The sequence below is a fragment of the Lissotriton vulgaris genome, unplaced genomic scaffold (assembly GCF_964263255.1).
Source record: "Lissotriton vulgaris unplaced genomic scaffold, aLisVul1.2 SCAFFOLD_1018, whole genome shotgun sequence".
NCBI classification, from domain to species: Eukaryota; Metazoa; Chordata; class Amphibia; order Caudata; family Salamandridae; genus Lissotriton; species Lissotriton vulgaris.
In genome coordinates, this window is record NW_028246283.1 from 93,956 (window position 1) to 118,933 (window position 24,978).

Sequence of the window (24,978 nt, forward strand, 5' to 3'; positions counted from 1 at the left end):
GGGTCTGTTCGTTTAAGAATAGGGATGACAGGTGAATTACATACATTTGAGTCAGTTTCTACTACCACTCCTTGTGCAATGAGTTCGTCAACAATTTTCAGTAATGCTAGTACGGCGTCAGGTGGTAACTTGTATTGTCGGATTCGTGGCAGTACTACTCCTGGTTTGAGAGTAACTCGGTGTGGCGTAATGTGCATGTAACCTACATCAGTCGGGCCTCGTGCCCATAAATGCTGTGGTACATTCTGGAGTCTGGGATCAAAATCTCTCAACACATAATGTCCTTTAAAATCACGTAAAAACAATCGCACTCCTTCCGGAGAACAACAAATGACGGCTCCTAGTTCTTTCAATGTCTTTATACCAAGCAAATTTTCTGGACATGACTTAGTAAGTAACAAGTCTGTGGTACGGGACAATGGACCAACTCCTAGGGAAACTGGCTTTGACACTTCGTTAACAATAGGCTTTCCTGAAAATCCCAGGGAAATATTCTGTGAGCCTGAGAGGGGTGCCCCTGGAACCTCGTCATGACTGATGGTAGTTCTGCTCGCCCCTGTGTCAATCAAAATTTTTCTGTCTTTTCCCAATACACGACTATGTACATAAGGACCTTCTTGATCTACAGGAACTTCAATAAGGGGCAAGCCAACCTCCCTCTCTAGGCTATTTCATGAGTACTGTTGATATTCTGGATAGTCTGACTGTGCGTACTGGTACATTTGTTGCGTGACTTGTTGTGTGGCAGCTATTGGTTGGGGTAAAGCTACTGTCTGTTGCGTGTTCTGTGGGGTCTGTGGGGTGCTATTCTGTCTGGGAAGACGCAGTCTTTCTTTTGTCTTGCCTTTGGCTATATTGTGTTTCAGGACAGCACATTCATTTACGTAGTGACCTGGTTGCTTGCAATAATTACAGTTCCCTTTAACAGGTGGCGTGCCCTTTTTATTCCCATCAGCTGGTACTGATTGTGCAACTAGCACTTTCATTTTCGTATCTTTCATGCGTCTCTTTTCATGTTCCTGTTCCTCTCTAATTCTGTTCTGGTGGTATTGTAACATTTGTAACATTTGGGAAGGGCTTTTTGCTTGCCAGGTACTCTCAACCTTCAGTACTCTATTCTTGATCGGAGGTAAGGAATTTTCTACTAACTTGCTCACAAAAAGGTGTGGATATGATTCACTACTTGACTTAAGGCCACTATTAATAGAAAAACATTTCTCGAATCTGGAATAAAAATCACTGGTGTCTTCGTCTGGTTTCTGTTTACAGGCTGAAATAGCATCCCAATCTTCCTTTTTAGTAATCAATAATCTTGGCAGGACCTGTATCAAGAGTTCAGGTAGTGCTTTAGCTTTTTCCCCAAGACCAACACCAGGGAGCCGTCCTTTATCCTCTACTTCCAATTCTGTCCAATTTATCTTTTTCTCTCCCACCTCCCAGTCTTTCTCTTTAAGCTTTTTGCAAATACCAGCTGGTAACAGTACCTTCAATAATTTAATGATATCAGCGTATGTGTAATCCCCTATACGGAGAATATCCTTTAATTCACGGTGGAACCCCCCTGGGTCCTTATCATGGCAGGGCAGCATCTTTTTCATTTCCAGTATTTCTATTTTCGTCAAGGGTGTGTAAACATATACTCGTTGAAGCTCATTGTTTTCATTTTTAACGGGATGTACCTCTCGTAGGGGGTTCTGTCTGTCTATATGGAAACCCTTTCTGTCGTAGTGTGGGGCAGGAATCATGCACGTGGCCAGAAAAGTAAAGTACCTATGTCGTTGTTCTAGAATGACATTAATTAAATCGGTACCTAGGCCTATCCATCTATCTAGTAATATATCATCCAGTAATTTATACAAGGGACCGGGATCAGCACATTGACTCTCGTACAACGTGATCAGATGTTGAACCATGTAAATACCAGCTAACCGCTGTTCGTTCTGTGGAAGGCTCAAAAATGTCTGAGCCACTACGTCACCATTATATATGTTCGCATTAGACACCCATTGAACGGCTGATCGTGCTAATTCCTGTTCATGTACGGTGTGGGGTCTATCACACTCTACTCGTCTTTTCAGTGCGTTCTCGGTAGCTTGGAATAGATTTTCTAGAGAATACCTTTCTTTTATAAGAGGTCCCTTTTTGCGGTAGTCGAGGCATATGGGCCTGTCAAACGGTCGTGCTCTGCCTACATAATTTATTTTACCCATTTCCTCTGTTACGTGCTCATCATCGTCTGATGCTGAATCCTCTTTCTCGTCAGACTCTTTCCTGTGTAAGTTTAGAATCTCTTTCCGGATTTTCCTGTACATGCATTCTGTCTTTCCCACTGTGTCATGTTTACCGGCAGCTATGTTGTCACTCCAATCAGTCATACCTCTAGTTACTCCTTTGTCTGGCTGGTCTTGTTCTCTGATCAGACAGTTAATCAAAAAACGTAAAAGTATATTCTTAACCTCTACCTTTCTTTGTTCCATGGCCTCTTCTATACTCTCGGGTCCCTCCCCCGTTCTAATGAAATCGTATATTTTGTCTAATTTCTCCTTCATGCCTGGTAATGTGATCAGATACTCTACAGCGCGTCTTAGTCGTAGTGAGTACATGAGCATTGGACCCACGCCTGGTACTGGATCATATATACAATGTGAAATCGTTACATTAGGCTTATAGGGTGATGCTGTCGTTTGTGGCGTTCGTTGTAGTCCTAACTCTTGCAGTGCTCTGTTTGTTGGCGGTGTTCGTGGCGAGTTTGTGGGCCCCCCTCCCACTGCCCCTTGGCCTAAGTCGTCTTTTACGTTCACCGTGGACTGCAGTAGTGTAAGCTGATCCTGTGTTGGGGGCGGAGGGAGAAAAGGATTGTTGACGGGGGGGACGGGAGCAGGGAGAACTACGTTAACATAATCCGGAGCAGGCTCCGCTAGATAGGAAGAAAGAAAAGCCTCAGCTTCTGTCTGTCTATGCCTATGTACTTTAGTCGGGATCAGTGGTGGCGGCAAATTACTAGGTACTTCTGAGGGGGTCACTTTAGCTAGTCCTTCAGCGAGGACGGGATACATGCCTTTGATGAGGGCATTTCTTTCTCGATCTGCTTGTTCTGCCTTGACCCGTTCCCCCTCTTCCTTTAGTTCTTTTTCTCTGGCTTTTTCTGCTGTCTCTTTACTTCTCTCTGCTTTGTGGAATTCTTTTTCTGTTCTCCTATGCGCTTCTTTACGCCATAACTCAATGGCTTCTTTCTGGGACTGTCTAGCTTTCTTTTTCCATAGTGCTTCCTCTATTTTCATGATGCATTCAGCATCCCATGTTCCTGAGGCAGGCCATCTATACTTCTCTTCTAGATCCTTCGTGTAATCTACCCATAAGTCTAAAAACAGTATGGCATCTAGCCCATGTTTCTGGTACATAAAATGACCAGGTGTGTCTCTAGGCGGGACGGGAACTGACTCTTCGAGTATCCCTTTCCTGGTCCCTATCTGACGTAATTTCGAAAACAGTGGCATGTTGGAACTTAACTTTAATGAAAACACAATATACACAAGAATAGACTGAAAACAACCATTCATGCAACAACATTAATACATTAAAACAGATACATCCTAACTAGTACATAGGAAAAAAACTGTTTACTTTATGTACTGCAAAACAGCACAACCATACGGTCTCATAAAGAGACACGTCTTTACCGTGCCCACTGAAGGGGACACGTCTTTACCGTGTCTGTGTACCCAGACACGTCTTTACCGGGCCAAATAAATGAACCCGTCTCTATGCGTTCCCAATAACGGTACTCACCGGGAAGCAGAACTTGAAGGCCTCGGAAACTCGATACTGCGTGACTGCTACTGGTGCTGCCGCTGCTGCTTGCACATGCGCCTCGGAAAAGGTGGGCCTCGGGATACCTCGGACCTTGCTCTCTCGGCTTGGGCTCTGGTTGGGATGGTCAGCAATCCTCACCGCCTCGTGTGGATGCCTGGTCGCAGTCTCCGTCTCCTCTGTGGGCCTGAGGGAGTAGGCAGGAAATCCCGCTGTCGTGTACACTTGAAGTCCGTCACGGCTGTAGAAGGGGGCAGGGGGCTGGACCTACATCGCCGGCGCGTGGGGAAGGGGACTGGTCCCTATTCGGGCGCCAGATTATGTGGTAAATAAAGTAATTACCCTGTCGGAGTTTCTATACATTAACAAGGATCATGCATGCTTCTCGCTCAAGATGGCCGCTGCCCGCCCGGATTTCACTGATGGGCTGGATCGACGGGGACAAGGCTGACATTGTCTCTATGATTTCCGGATGGTCGAATGCTGCTATGGCTGACGGAACACTGGTATAGTTGGACTGATGTATGCTACTACACTTTGCTCGCTCGCCTTTTCCATGATGACTACCATGAGGCTGGACTATGCCGCTGCTCTACATCGTAGGGGTCAGGGCTGATGTTGTCTCCTGTTATGCACGATCTGTCTCTGTTTGCACTGCTGGGATACTGATGGACTGCCGGGGATAGTGAATATGGGTACTGTATTGGTCGCGGGGCCCGGGATCGGGCGGCTGGAGATATACGATGGTGGTCTCGGGAATCTCTACTGGTCCTCGGTGATTTCTAAAGGGTAATTGATGCGTCGACGGGTGGGGACTATGATGTTACTGTTCTTTGTCTGATTTATTCGATTACTTGATACGTTTCTCCCCACCTACACTTTTGTTTGCTACTACTTTTAAGCAGATGGTACTTTGAGCCCGGGATGGTTATAGGGCCGGTGGTGACCGAGATTACGTGGAATCTAGCTCCTCCCTGTCTTCTCTGAGAGTTAGGAGGGTGGGATGGCTCTTCTCACTCTCAATACTCTCTTTCCCACTTGGGGGTTTCTCGGGGCGACAGGCATGCCTATGGGGGGGGGGGTGGGCCGTGGCCTTCCGCTGGTATGCAGGGTGGGGGGATGGGATGTGTTTTATGTTTTCTCTTTGTTTCTATGGCCCTCTTTCTTTTTCTTCTCTTTTTCTGTTTCCTTTTTCTATTTCTCTTCGCTCCTTTGGGGTCGGGGGTAAGTCTTATTAGGGAGTTTATTGTATCCTCTCTTCATGTGACATAGCGGTTTATCCTTGTTTTTATATGGTGGTCATTTGTTTTCTGTCACATGCCTTCCTCTAACACACCTCCCTCCGGATGCTCCTCACATGATAATAGCTATCCTGGTCAATGATTGGCTTCTACTCGTTTTGTAGTTTTAGAATCGTAACCGACAAAATTATAAAATTAAACCTTTTTGTATCCTTATGCTATTGTTCCGTATTACACACAATACTCTTTGTTCATAGACTGCTCTAATGGCGTTCTGTACCGTTGATTCTGCTTCATCCTTCTCCTATATGTCATAGCGGCCGGCCCCGAGGGGTTGTAGGCAGACGCTGTGTATTGTGCATTTTACAAATAAAGGTTTTAAAAAAAAAAAAAAAAACAAGGATCATGCATATAATGAGAGGCAGAGTCCGTGGTGTCCGATTCAGAAGGGCTTTATTCAGTAACTCGAGTTAATGGAGAATCGGGTTCCATCTCCACTAGGGATCAGGAAGGATCGTCATCTGGATCTTTATTCACAGAACACATAATATATAGTTAAAACGTACATTAACTTGCATAGAGAAGGCGGAGCAAGTGACAGAGTGAGATAAGAGCACATGGGCGAGAAAAAGGGCGTGTACACGTGGGTGTTCACTTGATGAGTCATAGGTGTGTTATAGGTGGGTGGATACATGGAGGGGGTCTGCATGGTCAGCAGGAACCTTTACCCTACTTGTGTGCGCAAACTTGGTCATGACGTAGAATTGACGTGTAACTGGGGGAAGCTAGGGGGAGCTGACTTTCGTGCTAGTAGAGGAGTCTTGAATGTCAGGACGACCTGCACCTCTGATATTATCTGATATCTTCAGCTCGGAGGATGTATTGTCTGAAGTAAAAGGTCGCTCGAGTAAAGGTCGCTCATCATTAAATGCTAGTGTGTGCATATATTTCTTCGTGCATTGCGTGGGGCCATGGGCCTTCTATGGATGCGGGGTCTGTAAATCACTTGAATGGAGTCAGAAAGGCTAGGCCCTATCTTCTGCAGGCTGAATATGTTTACCCTTTTCATTAAGCAGGAATGTGTTTCTGTAGAGCAGAGCAGATAACTATAGGCAAAATACTGTCTTGGCAGGCCAGGCTGGGCACCTCTCGGCTGAGCAGGAAATATGTGAGAGGTCAGGGATACATAGCTAAACTGCAGCTTTCAGATTATCAGGAGGCATGGAGCCTGAATTCGGGTCCTGGCTCGGCTGAGCCACGAAAACAAGTTCATCTCGACTTTTAAACGTGCACCATGTAAAGGCATTGGCAATATAGGCCTCAGTACAGAATTAACGTTTCTTTCATGGAGGGCCTAGTAACTGACATGCTAACATTGGACGGAAATGCAGAGGCATTATTATTACAGGCATGAGAAGGGAATTACATGGTGACATGGACATACATGGGGTATATATACATACATAGGGTGCATGTAGGGGACACACTAGCCACGTAAAATTTCTATTTCCTCAACTGCCAGTGCTCTGATACCCGCAAGGGTCTTGTTCGCGCTCTATAAAACTCTCTAAATAAATAAATAAAATATGTACCTCCTGTTGCTGCTGCTGTTCTTATTCTGTGAAGTGCTATGTTGTCTTGAATGTGAGCGCCAAGCTGCCATGCTCGTTCACCACCACAAGGAGAACTATGCACCTACTCTCCCCACCCTGGCAACTCCCCCCCCCCCCCCCCCCCCCCCCCGCCCGCACACCCTTAACTGCCTCTGTTCTTTAAGTCTGTCTATGCTTTGTATTTTTATTTACACTTTATGTAGCCAGGGTATTTGTTGCTCTTTGTATTTGTATTGTGAATTTGTATAGCACAAAAACTGTCACCCTTCGGGTATTCTGGCGCTGCGGCTTGCCAGGTTGTCACTAGGCAGAACAGATATCTTATACGCTGATTTGAGGAGCTCATATTACTCAATCCTAGGGAAGAGCCATGTCTTCAAGCTCTTTCTAAATGGGAGCAATAATTTAATCTGTCTGATATGCAGGGGAAGGGTATTCCAGATTCCTGAAGCTGCTATCCCAAATGCTCAACCGACCGTCCTGGACTTCTTAAGTCTAGAGGTAGTTATCAAACTTGCACTGGAAGAGCGAAGATTTCTCCCTATCTCTATCTATCTATCTATCTATCTATCTATCTATCTATCTATCGATCGCCCTCTATCTATCGATCGCCCTCTATCTATCTATCTATCGATCGCCCTCTATCTATCTTTCTATCGATCGCCCTCTATCTATCTTTCTATCGATCGCCCTCTATCTATCTTTCTATCGATCGCCCTCTATCTTTCTATCGATCGCCCTCTATCTATCGATCGCCCTCTATCTATCGATCGCCCTCTATCTATCGATCGCCCTCTATCTATCGATCGCCCTCTATCTATCTTTCTATCGATCACCCTCTATCTATCGATCGCCCTCTATCTATCGATCGCCCTCTATCTATCGATCGCCCTCTATCTATCGATCGCCCTCTATCTATCTTTCTATCGATCGCCCTCTATTTATCTTTCTATCTATCGCCCTCTATTTATCTTTCTATCGATCGCCCTCTATTTATCTTTCTATCTATCGCCCTCTATTTATCTTTCTATCGATCGCCCTCTATTTATCTTTCTATCGATCGCCCTCTATTTATCTTTCTATCGATCGCCCTCTATTTATCTTTCTATCTATCGCCCTCTATCTATCTTTCTATCGATCGCCCTCTATTTATCTTTCTATCGATCGCCCTCTATTTATCTTTCTATCGATCGCCCTCTATTTATCTTTCTATCGATCGCCCTCACTCTATCTTTCTATCGATCGCCCTCACTCTATCTTTCTATCGATCGCCCTCACTCTATCTTTCTATCGATCGCCCTCACTCTATCTTTCTATCGATCGCCCTCACTCTATCTTTCTATCGATCGCCCTCACTCTTTCTATCGCCCGCACTATATTTATCTATCTATAGCACTCTCTATCACCATCACTCTATCTATCGATCGCCCTCACTGTTTATCTACCGTTCTCACTCACTCTATCTATCGCACTCACTCGATCTATCGCCCTCCCTCTATCTATCTTTCGCACCACCACAGCATCACTCAGGGGCACCACAACATCACTCAGCGCCACCACAGCATCAATCTGTGCAACCGTTCAACATCTGGTTCAAATATGTTCTCACAATGTTTCAAGCTATATTACAAATGTCACAAAAAGATGTTAATATTTCACTTCTGTTCTTGGATTTTCGTTACAATAAAATACACTGAACATAATCTTCACAAAAGTTATTTACAAAAGTTTAAGCTATTGCCATTATAATTTACAATACGTTTATTTAAGTATTAATTATTTAAAAAAATTAAAACAGATTGTTATTTGTGATATCAATACATCTAAGTCACATAAATACAAAACATGTTGCATTACAAATGCTCTAGGTGTCCCATTTGTAAAAGTTAAAAGTATTGGCATTGTAAATGACAAAGCGATTAATTTCGCTACTTTCAAAACCAACACATAAATAAAAAAAAGTCATTTACAAGACCCAGTAGCTCAAACTTTCCTAATGCGAGACCTATTGCATTGCAAATGCTTGTTACACCAGATCCTACTCAAATGACTCTTGTAAAGGATCCTAAGACTGGCCAATTAGCTCTTAGCTCCATGAAGAGACCACTAGAGACGCCTGGACCTCCTCCACCCCCAAAGAGAGACATTGCAACCTCTCCATTAAGGGTCCCTTCTCCACCACCTCCCCATACTGTTCCTCCTCCACCACATCATTCTCCTACACCATCCATTAATCCAGATGATGATGGAGATACAGACTCTGATGACACAGGTGGGGGTGCACATGACCCAGCAGGGACCAATAGTCCTCAGTCACCTAACCCATGGGCTGATTATAACACCCCTGATGTGCCTTACGTCCCCCAAGACGATGGATATCCTTCCACGCCTTCCCCACCAGAGGACACTGTAGGTTTTAACCTATTAGTCCAAAGAGCTGCCCAGTACCATGGGGTGATTTACTCACCGATACTGTGGAGTAAGATTTCCTATTGGACACTTTTGATAATACACAAAGGTCCACTGCCATTTTGGCAAGGCTTAAAGGGGTCATTAAGCACGCAAAAGAGGTATTTAAAGATCCTGTCAGGGCTCGGGTCCTCAACCCTCGCATTGAGAAAAAATACAAAGCTGCCCCTACAGACCCTGTTTACATTAGAGGTCCAGCACCATTTGATTCTTTTGTAGTATCCAATGCACGTAAACATGCTAATTCACAGACATCAGGTGAGGCCTCACCACCAGATAAGGAATCTAAACTCCTTGACGCCTCTGGTAAGCGCACGGCATCACAGGCAGCTAACATATGGCGCATTGCCAATACTCAAGCGTTATTGGCAAGATATGGCAGGGCACATTATGATGAACTAGAGTCCATAATGCAGCATCTACCAGACAAGTATAAAAATAGGGCCAATGAACTCATACAAGAAGGTAAAAATATTACTAATACTTCCATTCGTTGTACCCTAGATGCTGCAGACCCTGCCTCAAGGGCAATCAATACCAGTACCCTTTTGCGTAGGCGTGCATGGCTACGAATTTCAGGTTTTAAACCTGAAGCACAAAATTCCATCCTCAATCAGCCATTTGATGAAAAACATTTATTTGGCCCGAACGTCGATGTGTCTTTAGAGAAAATGAAAAAAGACACCGGCACAGCAACATCTATGGGAGCCTTGCAGCTGCAAGCTCCCAGACGTTCTTTTCGTCGCTCATCATATAAAAGCAACGCAAGAGGCTACTCCTCCGAAAGCCCTTCCACTTCCTACAAGACCCCTAGCCAATCCACATTCACTAGGGGTTACCAGAGAGGGGGTTACAGGGGTAATAACAACAAAGGCAGAGGCAAAACCAACAACTCCCGCTCTGCCTCCACCCCTACCCAATGACTTTCCTCCCCTTCCCCCCCCAACATTCCACTCCTGTGGGGGGGAAGACTGCAACAATACCTTCCTGCCTGGACCAACATTACATCAGACAGGTGGGTGCAACAAATTATTCAGTCAGGTTACTGTCTAGAACTAATAACTCCCCACTCCCCCAAACATACCACTCAAACAGCGTCCAATGTCACAAGAACATCTATCACTGTTAAAGCAAGAAGTAATATCTTTGCTAGAAAAAAGTGCAATAGAACCAGTTCCTCTGCACCAACAAAACAAGGGGGTTTACTCCCTATACTTTCTTATCCCAAAGAAGGATGGCTCTCTAAGGTCTATTCTAGACCTCAGACCACTAAACATATACAGACAGTCAGACCATTTTCACAAGGTTACACTCCAACAAGTCCTTCCTCTCCTGTTGCAAAACTACTTCCTTGCTACTCTAGATCTCAAGGACGCATACTTCCACATTCCCATTCACAAAGCTCATAGGAAGTATCTCAGATTTTTAATAGACGGGCAGCACTATCAATTCAAAGTACTCCCATTCGGAGTCACAACAGCACCAAGAGTATTTAGCAAGTGCCTAGCAGTAGCAGCAGCACATTTACGAAGACAGCACATCCATGTCTTCCCGTACCTCGACGACTGGCTCATAAAAGCCAGTTCATACAACTAGTGTGTAGAACACACTCCTACCACGATCCAACTGCTCCAGAACTTGGGGTTCACAATAAACCATGCCAAGTCTCATCTGCAACCATCCAAAGTACAACAATACCTCAGTGCTACAATAAACACCTCAACAGCGCTAGCTTATCCCACTCCAACAAGGATAACCAGCATGCAAACTCTTCTCACAAAGTTTAAGTCACAACACTCCCTTCCAGCACGAGTGTTCATGTAGCTCGTAGGGATGATGGCGTCTTGCATTTTCATATCCCCCATGCAAGACCTCAAATGTGTCTTCTACAAGAGTGCCTATCACGTCAATGGAACCAGGCTCAAGGTCAATTAACAGACCTAGTGTTGGTAGACGGTCAGACTCATCGCTCTCTGCAGTGGTGGAACACCAAAAACCTTTCCAAGGGGCGACCGTTCCTAGAGACAGTTCCTCAGATAATCTTGACAACAGACGCATCGCTCTCCGGCTGGGGGGCCCACCTACTGCAACAGTTACTCCACATTGTAGGAAGGTACATCCTGACTATGGTTGCCCCCAACTTTTTGCCCTGTGTTTTAGCTGGTTTTTGACATAGTCGACCTGGGATCCTGCCAATCAGGACCCCAGGACTACTGCTCTCTCTCTAAAATGGATTCCATGTACCCTAGGTACATTTCCAATTGGTACTGGACCACCTTATCAGACCCTGTAACTCAGGGCATAGGTGTACCCAGGGCTGCCAGGGGCTGCAGCATGTATTATGCCACCCCTGGCTGGCCTCCTAAATTTGACACAACTGGCTGCATGACAGCTGGGGCAAAGTCGTGTAATCACCCTTTGCTGTAGATATAGTATACCTATATCTAACCCTAAAATGGACACACAGATTCCTATCAGTCACTCCTATGGCAGGCCTTGACAATCCTGAAGGCAGAGTGCTTGGAATCGTGTGAGATGGTGCTCTGGCATGAGCTGAGCCTGTCTGCAGCTTGCGGAATCAAGTCCTAATAGCTGTTCCATGATATCGCATACCATATACTCTTAAGTGCATTATAATCCTCGCGGTTAAATGCTATCTTTGGTATTGCTTTATCAAAACATGTCGAGTAAGGTGTCATACGAATTGGAATACTAACCCCTCGCCAATTCTGGCGACGGGGTTAGCATTCCACCCTTCTAGAGGGACACGACATGTATGTAACTGTGAACCCCGGTTAAAGTTAACTGAAGCCTCAGCTCCACAAAATGGATGCTGCCACCACAGACACGAGTCTGACCTCCTGCTGCTGGGAGTCCTTCCAGCGAGGGAGGCCTGGACAAAGGGTTTCCTGTCAGGGGCGGTGCTAGCACCGTCCCAGACATGGTTTTGTGTATCCTGGGTAGGCAGGGCTTTTCAGGAAGGTGACTGCTGAGTGGCACCCCGGTGCTCACTACGCATAGGCCAGTCAGAACCAGTTCCAGGGGCACACCAGCCCCTGGCCTGGGGAAGTCCGGCAGGGGAGAGGGGTGTAACCACCCCCCTCCTGGTCCCACCCATAGGCAGGACCTAGTCACCGGGTCAGCCCCCTTTTTTAGTATAAAGATAGGAGCGGGCCCCCTGTTCAAATTAGATCATCTTTGGAATCAAGATACCACTTTCTTCGAAAGGACTTCACGATTTCTTCTTCAAGATTCTCCCTTGTGGCTAAGGAGTAGTCACCCTGCATCAAGCGGGCACCATCCTAAAGAACACTGCGGTCTGCTGCAAGTCCTTCATCACGAATCCGACGACCCAGCTCGACGAGACCCGGCTTCCCTGGCACCTCTGACCTCTACTCACCTCTACAGCCAAGCTGAGAACCGTGAGTGCGACGAGACCTCGAGGGACCGACGATCGCCAAGACTGCACGACATCTTTACTGCAAGCCCACCGTGTCCTCCACTGGTGAGTGCTTTGGGGTCCGAGAAGCCCCGACCCTGCGCAGCTCCAGCACCCAAGGTCAGCCTCCCTGCATCTCCACGATCTGCGTGGGGCCCTTCTGCTGTTTGCTGTGCACCGCGTTGTTTGGCTACTAGCCGGCTGGCTTGTGGCCTTCTGAACGACGCCCGACGACATCTCTGCTGCTGGTCTGGTTGCTCCAGGCTGGCCCTTGCTTCCTTCTTCGAGAGAGGCACCCCGGACCCTCCTGGTCCACTCCAGACGCCATTTTAGGTCCACCGCGTGGGCTTGAATTTGCCAAGGCTTTGTTGCCCAATCCTGGGTCCAGCGACTCCGACAGCTTCTATCTTCGTGGGACAGCTCGATCCTCCATCCTGGTCGCCGACAACGCCTCCTGGTCCGTGAGATCTTCGAGCTCCAGCGTCACCCACTCACCTTGTCGAGGTGGCTACCATCCGGTGCCCTCCTGGTGCCCACTGATTACTGGCTAGTAGTCTCGAACTTGGTCCCCTCTGCTTTCAGGTGTCATCTATCTTCGAGATCCAGGCTTGGATCCAACTGAACTTTCTTCACTGGTCACCGGCCAGCATCTTTTCTTCCGGCTCCTGGTCCGTCTACGAGGATTCCCGACGTCTTTTCAGACCTATGCAGCTGCAGCCCCTGGGCTAGGTAACTTCGGCATTTCGGTGCCCCAGCATAGCCTCACTATCCAAGGGTCAGAATCTACTTTCGTTTTCTCCCTACCAGGTCGGGTTCGCCCGAGAACACTAACTTTCTACTTCCTAGCTACCATAGACTTTTGTCCGCATCTCGCGTGAGAGTGCACACACTGCACCCGAGTCCCCTAGGCCTCCTAGAAGTAATCTAACGATTCCCTAGTCAAGTCCTAGCGATTCCAAAAGCTATTAGTACTGTACTTACCTGCTAGGAATTTCACATTCCACTTTCAGAGTATATGGTTTTCCGTGCCCCTCGGGCATTTGTATATACTGTGCTAACTTAAGTATTTTTGTAAGAGTTTTGGTTTGTGCTTAGTACCCTGTCCTCATAAAGAGTACAGGGCTGTTGTGATCTTTAATAAATAACTGTTTATTTTCATAACACTTGTGTGGTGTCCTTTCACTGGGTGTTCAAGGGGTATATGTGTGGTAAACAGCTGGCTTAACACGCCCTCTCGAGTCTTTAGCCTTAGACTGCTCGTATCCATGCTACTAGGATAGCTGGTCTATAAGGTTGACTTACAACCAATCATCAATAAGGGTTGCTGGACTGATACATAGTGTTCACTAGAATAGTGAGCACTGCATATCAGGCCACCTTCTCACATTGGTGAGCAGCGGTTGGGATTTGAGCTTGCTGTTGTTTTACCACACGTATCCTAAGAATATCTTGTTGAAAGATCACATAAAGTACTGTTAGGTACATATAACTAAAGCTTAGAATACTCTGAGTTCTACTGAACCAGCTGTTGTAGCTCCTCAAGGCTTAGCACACCTTGGCTGCAACTCTAGCAAGGGATCAGTAGGTAACACATAGTGTAGGTAGGTGCATCACTTACACCACACTAGAAACAGCATGTCAGACAAAGGTGGAAACTCTGAGTCTCCCCTTGTGTCAGTGGACCCTCCACAGGTCATCACTTCTAAATATGCTGCTCTTAGCTTCCATGAGATGAGACAAGTGTGTACTCTCAGGAAACTAAAACAGGGGTCTAACCCCACAACTTCCTTTCTGATTGGTCTCTTAGAGACTTATGATGCCAGGAAAGCTGAGAAACTTTTTAGCTCTCCTAATCCAGTTGGGAATATGCCCCCCTTACAGGGACCCTTTGATAGCCAGGAACATCCCCTCCAGGAAGCAGATGGTGCTGAGGAGGAGGATGAGGATGATGACCAGTTGTCAGGGGATGAGGCAGATAAGGGACAGGTAGAAGTCAGAAGACTAACCAGGTCCAACTTAAGCAGACATGAGATTGGTACTGGGGGACCCCTGGGCCCACTCTCAGGTCAGCTTAACATTGGGAATGGACGAGTTAGGTCTCTATCAAGAGGCTCTAACAGATCCTTTCGAACCAATGGCTCTCTCAACTCTTCTCACAGAGGAATGTCTTCCCCTAAGAGGAGAGTGTATGAAGCTGAAGAAAGGGCAGTCAAACTGAGGATTGAAAGGGAAGAACTTGCCCTGGCCAAAGAGAGACTTGCCCTTGCTAGAGAGCAAGAATTATGTGGGCTACAGCCCACTGGTGGCAGCAACATACCTAGCAATAGGGAAAGGAGTTTTGATACAAAGCACCTGAATAAGATAGTGCCCCCCTTTAAAGAAGGGGATGACATCCACAAATGGATTACTGCTTTGGAGAGAGCCTGCACTGTGCAGGGTGTTCCCCAAAGTCAGTGGGCAGCTATCTTGTGGCTCTCCTTTGATGGTAAAGGTAGAGATAAGCTCCTCACCACAAGGGTGGAGGATGCTAACAATTACAAAATCTTGAAGAATACACTGGTTGATGGGTTTGGTTTAACCACTGAACAATACAGGATGCTGTTCAGAGACACCCAGAAAACTCCGTCTCAAGATTGGACTGACTTTGTTGATTGTGCCACTAAGGCTTTTGAAGGCTGGCTACTGGGTAGTAAGGTTACTGATTTTAAAGGATTGTACAATCTAATTATGAGGGAGCAAATCTTAAATAATTGTCAGAACCAGTTATTACATCAGCACCTGGTAGACTCTGATCTGACCTCTCCACAGGAATTGGGTAAGAGGGCAGACAAATGGGTCAGAACCAGGGTCAGGCCTAAAAACCAGGGTGGTGACCAGAAAAAGGAATCAACCAAGCCTCAAGAGAAGGGTGGGGATAAATCCACAGAGAAGACATCCCAAGGGCCCCAAAACTCCAACAAGGGTGGTGGGTCCCAGAACACTCCTTCAGAACAGAAGAAACCTTATTGCCATACCTGTAAACAGGTGGGCCATTACAAAAGTGATGCCAAGTGCCCTAAAAATAGCAATAAGGAAAATATACCCCCAAGTAACACTCCCAGACCTCCTGTTACCACTAGTGGTAATCCCCCAGGTGGTGGGAATGCCCCCAAGAATGTGGTGGGCATTACTTTGGGCAATCAGGAGGACTATGGCCTAGCCAGGTTCCCTGACCACACTCTTGTCTGTGAGACTGGCATGGGGTTTGCCAACTTCACTACTGGACCCCACATGTTGGGAAAGTATAGACAAGAAGTTTTAGTGAATGGTCAGAAAGTTGAGGCATTCAGAGACACAGGGGCCAGCCTCACCATGGTGAGTGACCATCTGGTCCCCTCTGCTCAACTGACCCCTGGTTTTACTTATCAGGTGACAGACATTCATGGAATGAAGAGAAGGCATCCCATGGCAGTAGTCAAGCTCAGCTGGGGTAATGTCACAGGGCCCATGAGAGTGGCAGTGACAGATAACCTACCTGTAGATTGCTTACTGGGGAATGACCTGGAACTCTCAGCATGGGCTGAGGTGGAACAAGAAACTCATTCCAGAATGATAGGCCTATCCAGACAGGTTAGTGGGGCAGTAATAGCTACAGCCCCAGTCCAAGCACCAGTCCTCCCTGAAAAGGTTGGAAGGGCAGTGGTAGCCACTGCCCAGGCTCAGACAGACTTTCCAGAGCAGGATAGGAGGGCTGTGACAGTCACAGCCCAAACACAAACTGAGTGCCCTCCTGAAAAGGCTGGCAAGGTTGAAATGGTCTCAGCCTCTACTCAAACAGATAGTGAGGTTGTGAAGCCTGAAACAATGGATCACTCCACTCAAACAGAGAGCATTGAGGAGGAAGAAGAGTCTTCCCCCTCCCAGACACTAGGTGAGAGCCAGCCTCCTCAGGGAACTGACTCTACCCCTGTTGAAGGAACTGCCCCAGAGGTAGTCAGGCCTAGCCTGGCAGAGCCCCTGATGGCAGTGGACCCTTCCCAGGTGGGACTCAGTCTGGAGCAGGTAACCTGCACCTCTCTACCCTGCCTCAGTCAGCCCAGGGCTGAAGAGGTCAGGGAGGCCAGTGGTGGACCCAAAAGGGCCCCCTGTCCAAAAGAACCCCTTAATCAGCAGATTAGGATCACTGAAGCTGGTAAACCTAGCCAAGTGAAAATAGAACAGACTCCTGAGGGATCCCCCTTAAAAGTAGTTAGGGAACTCCCACAGCTGGACACTGTTGGACACAGCCAAACATGGGGCCTAAAAACCCCAGACCTGACCTGTCCCTCCAGTAAGCCAAACAGAGGGACTCGGCCTCCAGCTTTAGGTAGCCAGAGGCTGACCCTGAGAGCTCAGTGCATCTCAGCTAAAGAAAGAAAGGCACACATGATGAATGGTGATTGGAGGAAGTTGAGCCCAAAGGTAGAGGAGCCTCCCTTCAGTACTCCATCCCAGCATCAGCCTTCTTCTTTCCCAAGACACACCAGAGACAGAGATTCCCTATGGTGGAGACCCTCAGATACCCTTAGGGTGAGGGGTTGCCTAGTGGACCATGACACAGGGGGAAACCAAGCCAGAGCTGGTCCTTCCTTATATGGCCACTTAGGTAATAGAGGCTTACCTGGACAAGGATAGCCTTATCTCCTTTCGTTTGGGGTGGGGGTTGTGTAGGAAGGTACATCCTGACTATGGTTGCCCCCAACTTTTTGCCCTGTGTTTTAGCTGGTTTTTGACATAGTCGACCTGGGATCCTGCCAATCAGGACCCCAGGCCTACTGCTCTCTCTCTAAAATGGATTCCATGTACCCTAGGTAAATTTCCAATTGGTACTGGACCACCTTATCAGACCCTGTAACTCAGGGCATAGGTGTACCCAGGGCTGCCAGGGGCTGCAGCATGTATTATGCCACCCCTGGCTGGCCTCCTAAATTTGACACAACTGGCTGCATGACAGCTGGGGCAAAGTCGTGTAATCACCCTTTGCTGTAGATATAGTATACCTATATCTAACCCTAAAATGGACACACAGATTCCTATCAGTCACTCCTATGGCAGGCCTTGACAATCCTGAAGGCAGAGTGCTTGGAATCGTGTGAGATGGTGCTCTGGCATGAGCTGAGCCTGTCTGCAGCTTGCGGAATCAAGTCCTAATAGCTGTTCCATGATATCGCATACCATATACTCTTAAGTGCATTATAATCCTCGCGGTTAAATGCTATCTTTGGTATTGCTTTATCAAAACATGTCGAGTAAGGTGTCATACGAATTGGAATACTAACCCCTCGCCAATTCTGGCGACGGGGTTAGCATTCCACCCTTCTAGAGGGACACGACATGTATGTAACTGTGAACCCCGGTTAAAGTTAACTGAAGCCTCAGCTCCACAAAATGGATGCTGCCACCACAGACACGAGTCTGACCTCCTGCTGCTGGGAGTCCTTCCAGCGAGGGAGGCCTGGACAAAGGGTTTCCTGTCAGGGGCGGTGCTAGCACCGTCCCAGACATGGTTTTGTGTATCCTGGGTAGGCAGGGCTTTTCAGGAAGGTGACTGCTGAGTGGCACCCCGGTGCTCACTACGCATAGGCCAGTCAGAACCAGTTCCAGGGGCACACCAGCCCCTGGCCTGGGGAAGTCCGGCAGGGGAGAGGGGTGTAACCACCCCCCTCCTGGTCCCACCCATAGGCAGGACCTAGTCACCGGGTCAGCCCCCTTTTTTAGTATAAAGATAGGAGCGGGCCCCTTGTTCAAATTAGATCATCTTTGGAATCAAGATACCACTTTCTTCGAAAGGACTTCACGATTTCTTCTTCAAGATTCTCCCTTGTGGCTAAGGAGTAGTCACCCTGCATCAAGCGGGCACCATCCTAAAGAACACTGCGGTCTGCTGCAAGTCCTTCATCACGAATCCGACGACCCAGCTCGACGAGACCCGGCTTCCCTGGCACCTCTGACCTCTACTCACCTCTACAGCCAAGCTGAGAACCGTGAGTGCGACGAGACCTCGAGGGACCGACTATCGCCAAGACTGCACGACATCTTTACTGCAAGCCCACCGTGTCCTCCACTGGTGAGTGCTTTGGGGTCCGAGAAGCCCCGACCCTGCGCAGCTCCAGCACCCAAGGTCAGCCTCCCTGCATCTCCACGATCTGCGTGGGGCCCTTCTGCTGTTTGCTGTGCACCGCGTTGTTTGGCTACTAGCCGGCTGGCTTATGGCCTTCTGAACGACGCCCGACGACATCTCTGCTGCTGGTCTGGTTGCTCCAGGCTGGCCCTTGCTTCCTTCTTCGAGAGAGGCACCCCGGACCCTCCTGGTCCACTCCAGACGCCATTTTAGGTCCACCGCGTGGGCTTGAATTTGCCAAGGCTTTGTTGCCCAATCCTGGGTCCAGCGACGCCGACAGCTTCTATCTTCGTGGGACAGCTCGATCCTCCATCCTGGTCGCCGACAACGCCTCCTGGTCCGTGAGATCTTCGAGCTCCAGCGTCACCCACTCACCTTGTCGAGGTGGCTACCATCCGGTGCCCTCCTGGTGCCCACTGATTACTGGCTAGTAGTCTCGAACTTGGTCCCCTCTGCTTTCAGGTGTCATCTATCTTGAGATCCAGGCTTGGATCCAACTGAACTTTCTTCACTGGTCACCGGCCAGCATCTTTTCTTCCGGCTCCTGGTCCGTCTACGAGGATTCCCGACGTCTTTTCAGACCTATGCAGCTGCAGCCCCTGGGCTAGGTAACTTCGGCATTTCGGTGCCCCAGCATAGCCTCACTATCCAAGGGTCAGAATCTACTTTTGTTTTCTCCCTACCAGGTCGGGTTCGCCCGAGAACACTAACTTTCTACTTCCTAGCTACCATAGACTTTTGTCCGCATCTCGCGTGAGAGTGCACACACTGCACCCGAGTCCCCTAGGCCTCCTAGAAGTAATCTAACGATTCCCTAGTCAAGTCCTAGCGATTCCAAAAGCTATTAGTACTGTACTTACCTGCTAGGAATTTCACATTCCACTTTCAGAGTATATGGTTTTCCGTGCCCCTCGGGCATTTGTATATACTGTGCTAACTTAAGTATTTTTGTAAGAGTTTTGGTTTGTGCTTAGTACCCTGTCCTCATAAAGAGTACAGGGCTGTTGTGATCTTTAATAAATAACTGTTTATTTTCATAACACTTGTGTGGTGTCCTTTCACTGGGTGTTCAAGGGGTATATGTGTGGTAAACAGCTGGCTTAACACGCCCTCTCGAGTCTTTAGCCTTAGACTGCTCGTATCCATGCTACTAGGATAGCTGGTCTATAAGGTTGACTTACAACCAATCATCAATAAGGGTTGCTGGACTGATACATAGTGTTCACTAGAATAGTGAGCACTGCATATCAGGCCACCTTCTCACACACATCAATCATCTGGAGTTACTAGCTACATTCCTAGCACTAAAAGCTTTCCAACAACCAGTATCAAACAAAGCTGTGTTAGTCCGCACGGACAACAGGACAGCCATGTATTACATACAGAAACAGGGCGGAACACACTCCCTGCAACTCTCTCATCTAGCACAAAACATATGGAGGTGGGCTATACCTGAAAACATATTCCTCTTAGCCCAGCATGTCCCAGGGGTACAAAATACCATAGCAGATCTGTTAAGTTGGCAGACACAACAGATCCACGAGTGGGAACTTCATCTGCAAGTTCTTCAACCATTCTTTCAGATGTGGGGACAACCTCAGATAGACCTCTTTGCCACCCACGAAAACGCCAAATGCCCAAGCTTCGCCGCCAGATATCCACACCCACTGTCCAAAGGCAATGCAATATGGATGAACTGGTCAAACAAATTTGCATACGCTTTTCCACCTCTACCACTCATGCCACTAGTAGCACGCAAACTACAGCAGCATTCTCTGACCCTCATCCTAGTTGCTCCAACGTGGGCCAGACAACCGTGGTACACCACACTGCTACAACTGTCTGTAGTACCACACCAAAAACTATACCTGTCTCCACGCCTTTTAACACAGAACCGTGGAGAGATCATGCACCCGGACCAAGCTCAGCTCAACCTTGCGATCTGGCTCCTGAAATCCTAGAATTTGGATATCTTAACCTTCCTCCAGACTGCATGAATGTCATAAAAGAAGCTAGAAGTCCAACCACTAGAGCAAGTTATGCAGCTAAGTGGAAACGCTTTGTAATATATTGTCACAACAACAATATTAATCCTCTAGATGTGTATATTCAACACATAGGATACTTACTTCCACCTCCAAAGATGTAACTTAGCCTACACGTCTATTAGACTGCACCTTGCTGCAATAGTAGCATATCTGCAAAACAGACAGCATCTACCTCTGTTCAGAGTGCCTGCTATTAAAGCCTTTATGGAAAACCTTAAGAGAATAATTCTTCCCAGAGTACCACCTTCACCTGTGTAAATTTAAACATTGTTCTCACACGGATAATGGGACCTCCCTTCAAACCCTTACATAAATGTGAACTACAATTTTTAACATGGAAGGTTGAGTTCCTAGTAGCTATTACTTCTCTGTGGAGAGTTAGTGAACTACAAGCACTAATCATTCAAGAACCCTTCTTGCAAACGTATAATAATAAGGTCGTTCTCCCTCCGTACTAATCCAAAATTCCTGCCCAAAGTAATTTCTCCCTTCCACCTCAATCAATCTGTGGAATTGCCCGTTTTCTTCTTGCAGCCACAGACAGTAGCAGAAAGAGCTCTTCATACCCTAGATGTCAAGAGCATTGCTATACTACATCGAGAGAACACAACCCTTTCGTAAGACCAAACAACTTTTTGTGTCTTTCTCACCACCACACAAAGGTAATCCCATTTCAAAATCTGGGATAGCTAGATGGATTGTTAAATGTATACAGATTTGTTACCACAAAGCTAAACGTGCGTTATCTGTTCCCCCTAAAGACCTCTCTACAAGGAAAATAGGGGCTTCAATGGCATTTTTAGGGAACATTCCCATAGATGACATCTGCAGAGCAGCTACATGGTCTACACCGCTCACATTCACAAAACACTACTGTGTAGATGTGCAAACTAAGCAACAAGCTAATGTGGGCCAGGCTGTTCTCAAAACATTATTTCAAACTACTGCAAGAGATAGGGGTGGTTGCCGCTAAGAGTGGGTACTGCTATACAATCTATGCACAGTGTGTAGTCTGCAGCCTATATGCCTCGAACGGAAAATGCTACTTACCATTATGCATCTGTTCTTGGCATGTAGAGCTGCAGAGTTCCACATGCCCACCCGCCTCCCCGGCTACCCTTGTCTGTTCCAGTATTATCTTAATTAGATACAGCTTACATGGACATCCTTCCTTTTCTTGCAAAGCTCCATCATTTCCCTAATGGCGAAAAACAATCTGAGGATGGAGCTGATGCCCATGCGCAATGTGGTCCAAAGGAGTCACCTATCTCGTGACTTCCAAAGAACTTTTCAGGACCACAACAAACTGCAAACATCCGGGCCCAACACTAAGTGGCGATCTATGCACAGTGTGTAACTCTGCAGCTCTACATGCCAAGAACATATGCATACTGGTAAGTAGCATTTTCTCTAATATGCTGTGTTTTTGAATTGGACAGTGTTGGCAATGGAGAAGCATAATTCTGTAAGCCTCATTGTCCCCATGACCACCACACAATCCCTGCATTGTGCAAAGGGAGCGCAGAATATCCCTCGTTCAATAACAATTGGTGTGATTGTTCCAACCATTTAACCAAAGCTACTCATTAAATTGTGGCTGTCTGCGGTTACTTTTTGTAAATGCCAATTTCCATACTTCATGATGGGGGAAGTGCATAATGTTTGTATTTTTTGTAGGATGTGACTGTGATCCAGCTGGTTCCCTGAATGGAGGAATATGTGATGGGTATTCTGACTTTTCTGTTGGTCTGATTGCTGGACAATGCCGTTGTAAATATAATGTGGAAGGAGAGCGTTGTGACCAATGCAGGGAAGGGTTCTACGAAATGAGTGCTGACAACCCACATGGATGTCAATGTAAGTACAATATATTTATTTGTTTTGAGTATTTCTAGGCAGATTAGAATCTTCTGTAGCATCTGTATTTTTGTACTGATTTAATCTAAAAAAAGAAAAGATGTACTGACTTAAACAAGCAGTAGGATGGCAAAATCTAAGTTGGGCTAGAGAATGGATTGAAACAGTAAGCATCAATAGATTTTTATAGACCAGGCCAGACGCATGGGATCTTACACAGCCCTACTCCTGAATGAGAGCAGAGACTGGACACTAATTAGAGAGGTTAGTGGGGTTTGCTAGGTTTTTTTTTTCAATTCTAATGAAGCAAGAAAGATGATGGATTGTTTATTTGGAGATACCTCTGATAAAAGTAAATGAAACAATTGAAGGTGGTGCAGGATGGTTAGTGGACCAGGAAGAAAGCATTCTAAAAGGGAGGCTGAAATAAAAAGTCGAGCAGTTGGCAATAGTAGAAAAAGAAATGGAAGCACACCATTGCAGGCCAGGTATAATTGGTGATTTCAGAGACAAAAAATTGGCTAAATGCATTATTAGTGTGAATGTTGCAAGAGGTTCGAAGGACAATATTTGTAGTAGGAAGCTGGGGTAGTAAAGACTGCTGAAGTGTTTAGAAGTCTGTTGACTACATCTGGTTCAGGGCTGAGGTGATGGCAAATAGTGACTGCCTGTATAGTGTATGTCTTTTAGAAATGGTGGTTTTTCCCAATGTGTAAATATGAGGTATGCAGATACAGATGGATGTGGTCATCCATGGCTGAGAGGGGGCTGGTTGGTGTGAAGATATGATTAGCATACAAAACATTTAAAGCAGAAATGTTGGCTTTGTGGATTGATTTTAAAGAGTCTGCTAGGGATGGTTCAAGAAGGTGAGATAAGAGGATATATATATCTGTGACAAACCAGAAATGAAGCAGTGAGGTGTGGTAAACTGTGTGACTATGGCACAGAGATGGACATGTGGATGAGAGAGAAATTGCAAAACATTGGATCAAGTGTTTGAAGGAAGTAACTGAAGGTGGAGAAGAGTAAAAGATCCAGAAATTTGCCATTGGAGTGAATGATCAGATGGCGGATGGCCCCATAGGTGTAGTTCAAAAGTAGCCCATCAAGTTAGTAGCTTGTAGGAATGATTCTTTTTTGTAAAAGTTGAAATCGCTGGCCATTATTAAATGTGATAGTGGATTGATAATAAACAACCATAGGTAAGATCAATAAAGAGAATGTGCCAGGATGCAGGTGGCGTGGACAATGAAGATAATGTACTCAAATGAATTTTGGGGGAAACTTTAGGAGATGAGCTTTTTTTGCTAAATTTGTTAGTGCTGGACCATTAGAACTGCTGTTTTGGCAAAGTACTTTAACTACGCCTATAGGAACAAAGAAGAAGGTCAGAGCATAAAGATCCAGCACCAGACGTTACTACTTGTCGTGGCCTCTATGTCCTTACAACAAATCGGTGCACTGGGTCTGGGATGTGACCCACATACATCCTATGAAGGCACTATATAGACCACCACAGACAAACACAAATGACCCTGCACTCGAAAAACACAATTGGACTATTTGTGAAAGCAATTATATACACCATATTATAAGAACAGAACAAAATATAAACAGATATTTTCCCTAATGAAAAGGCCATACAGTCGTATTTTCGATTGTAGAACTTTTGTTTTTTTTATTCCGTAAACTTCATTCTTTTATAATACAGGACAAAATTGCTTGCTAACGGATTTCATCCCACTTGGGACTTCTTCAGGGCTCAAAAAATTCAGTTTTTGCAGTGTTTTATAGTTCACATATGATATTCGGATCAGCAAAAGGTATAATATATGGGAAAAGATATCTCCCTCCGCATGTTAATTTGGCCAAGCCCACGTTTACTATAGGACTGTGCAAGGAAAAGGGAAATGTTTAGACTGAGTGGAATAGGGGATAAATACAGGTTGGTTGCATACCTGGATTGAGGTAGAGAAGAGACAAGATGATACCTTGGAGTTGGGGTTCTGCAAGAGCAGGGATAGTGTAAAACAACATTGACTTTCCCTGGCCGCTTTCTGGTTGACCTGGCAGCTAGAGGTAGACCAGGAATAATATTGGAAGGGTTAATTTTGGGGTATGGTAATAAGGGACACGAGAAGAGCTGTTGCAGAATGAATACAATTCCCTATGGATCAGAGAAAAATAATTACTTGATGGTAGTATTTCTTTCATATTAAAAAGGAGCATACCCGAAATTAAAATATGTAGTTAGAATTAGTCTTTGTATGTATTTAAAAACCATTTTGTTTCAATTACAATTAAAATAACAAATTGAAACATTTATGTCCTAATAATACCTTTTCTCTGCCTTTATTGT

At 46.2% G+C, this 24,978-nt stretch overlaps 1 protein-coding gene across 1 annotated transcript in view; it reads left to right on the forward strand.

Annotated features, from left to right (window-relative positions):
* Positions 1–24,978, forward strand: part of LOC147666006 (laminin subunit beta-1-like) — a gene marked incomplete at its 5' end in the record, with an annotated part of 280,699 nt that overhangs the window by 87,809 nt on the left and 167,912 nt on the right. Inside the window, one exon of the mRNA XM_086949328.1 lies at positions 22,437–22,616. Within this exon, the coding sequence (XP_086805454.1) occupies positions 22,437–22,616 (180 nt within the window). The remainder of the gene's footprint in view (positions 1–22,436; positions 22,617–24,978) is intronic.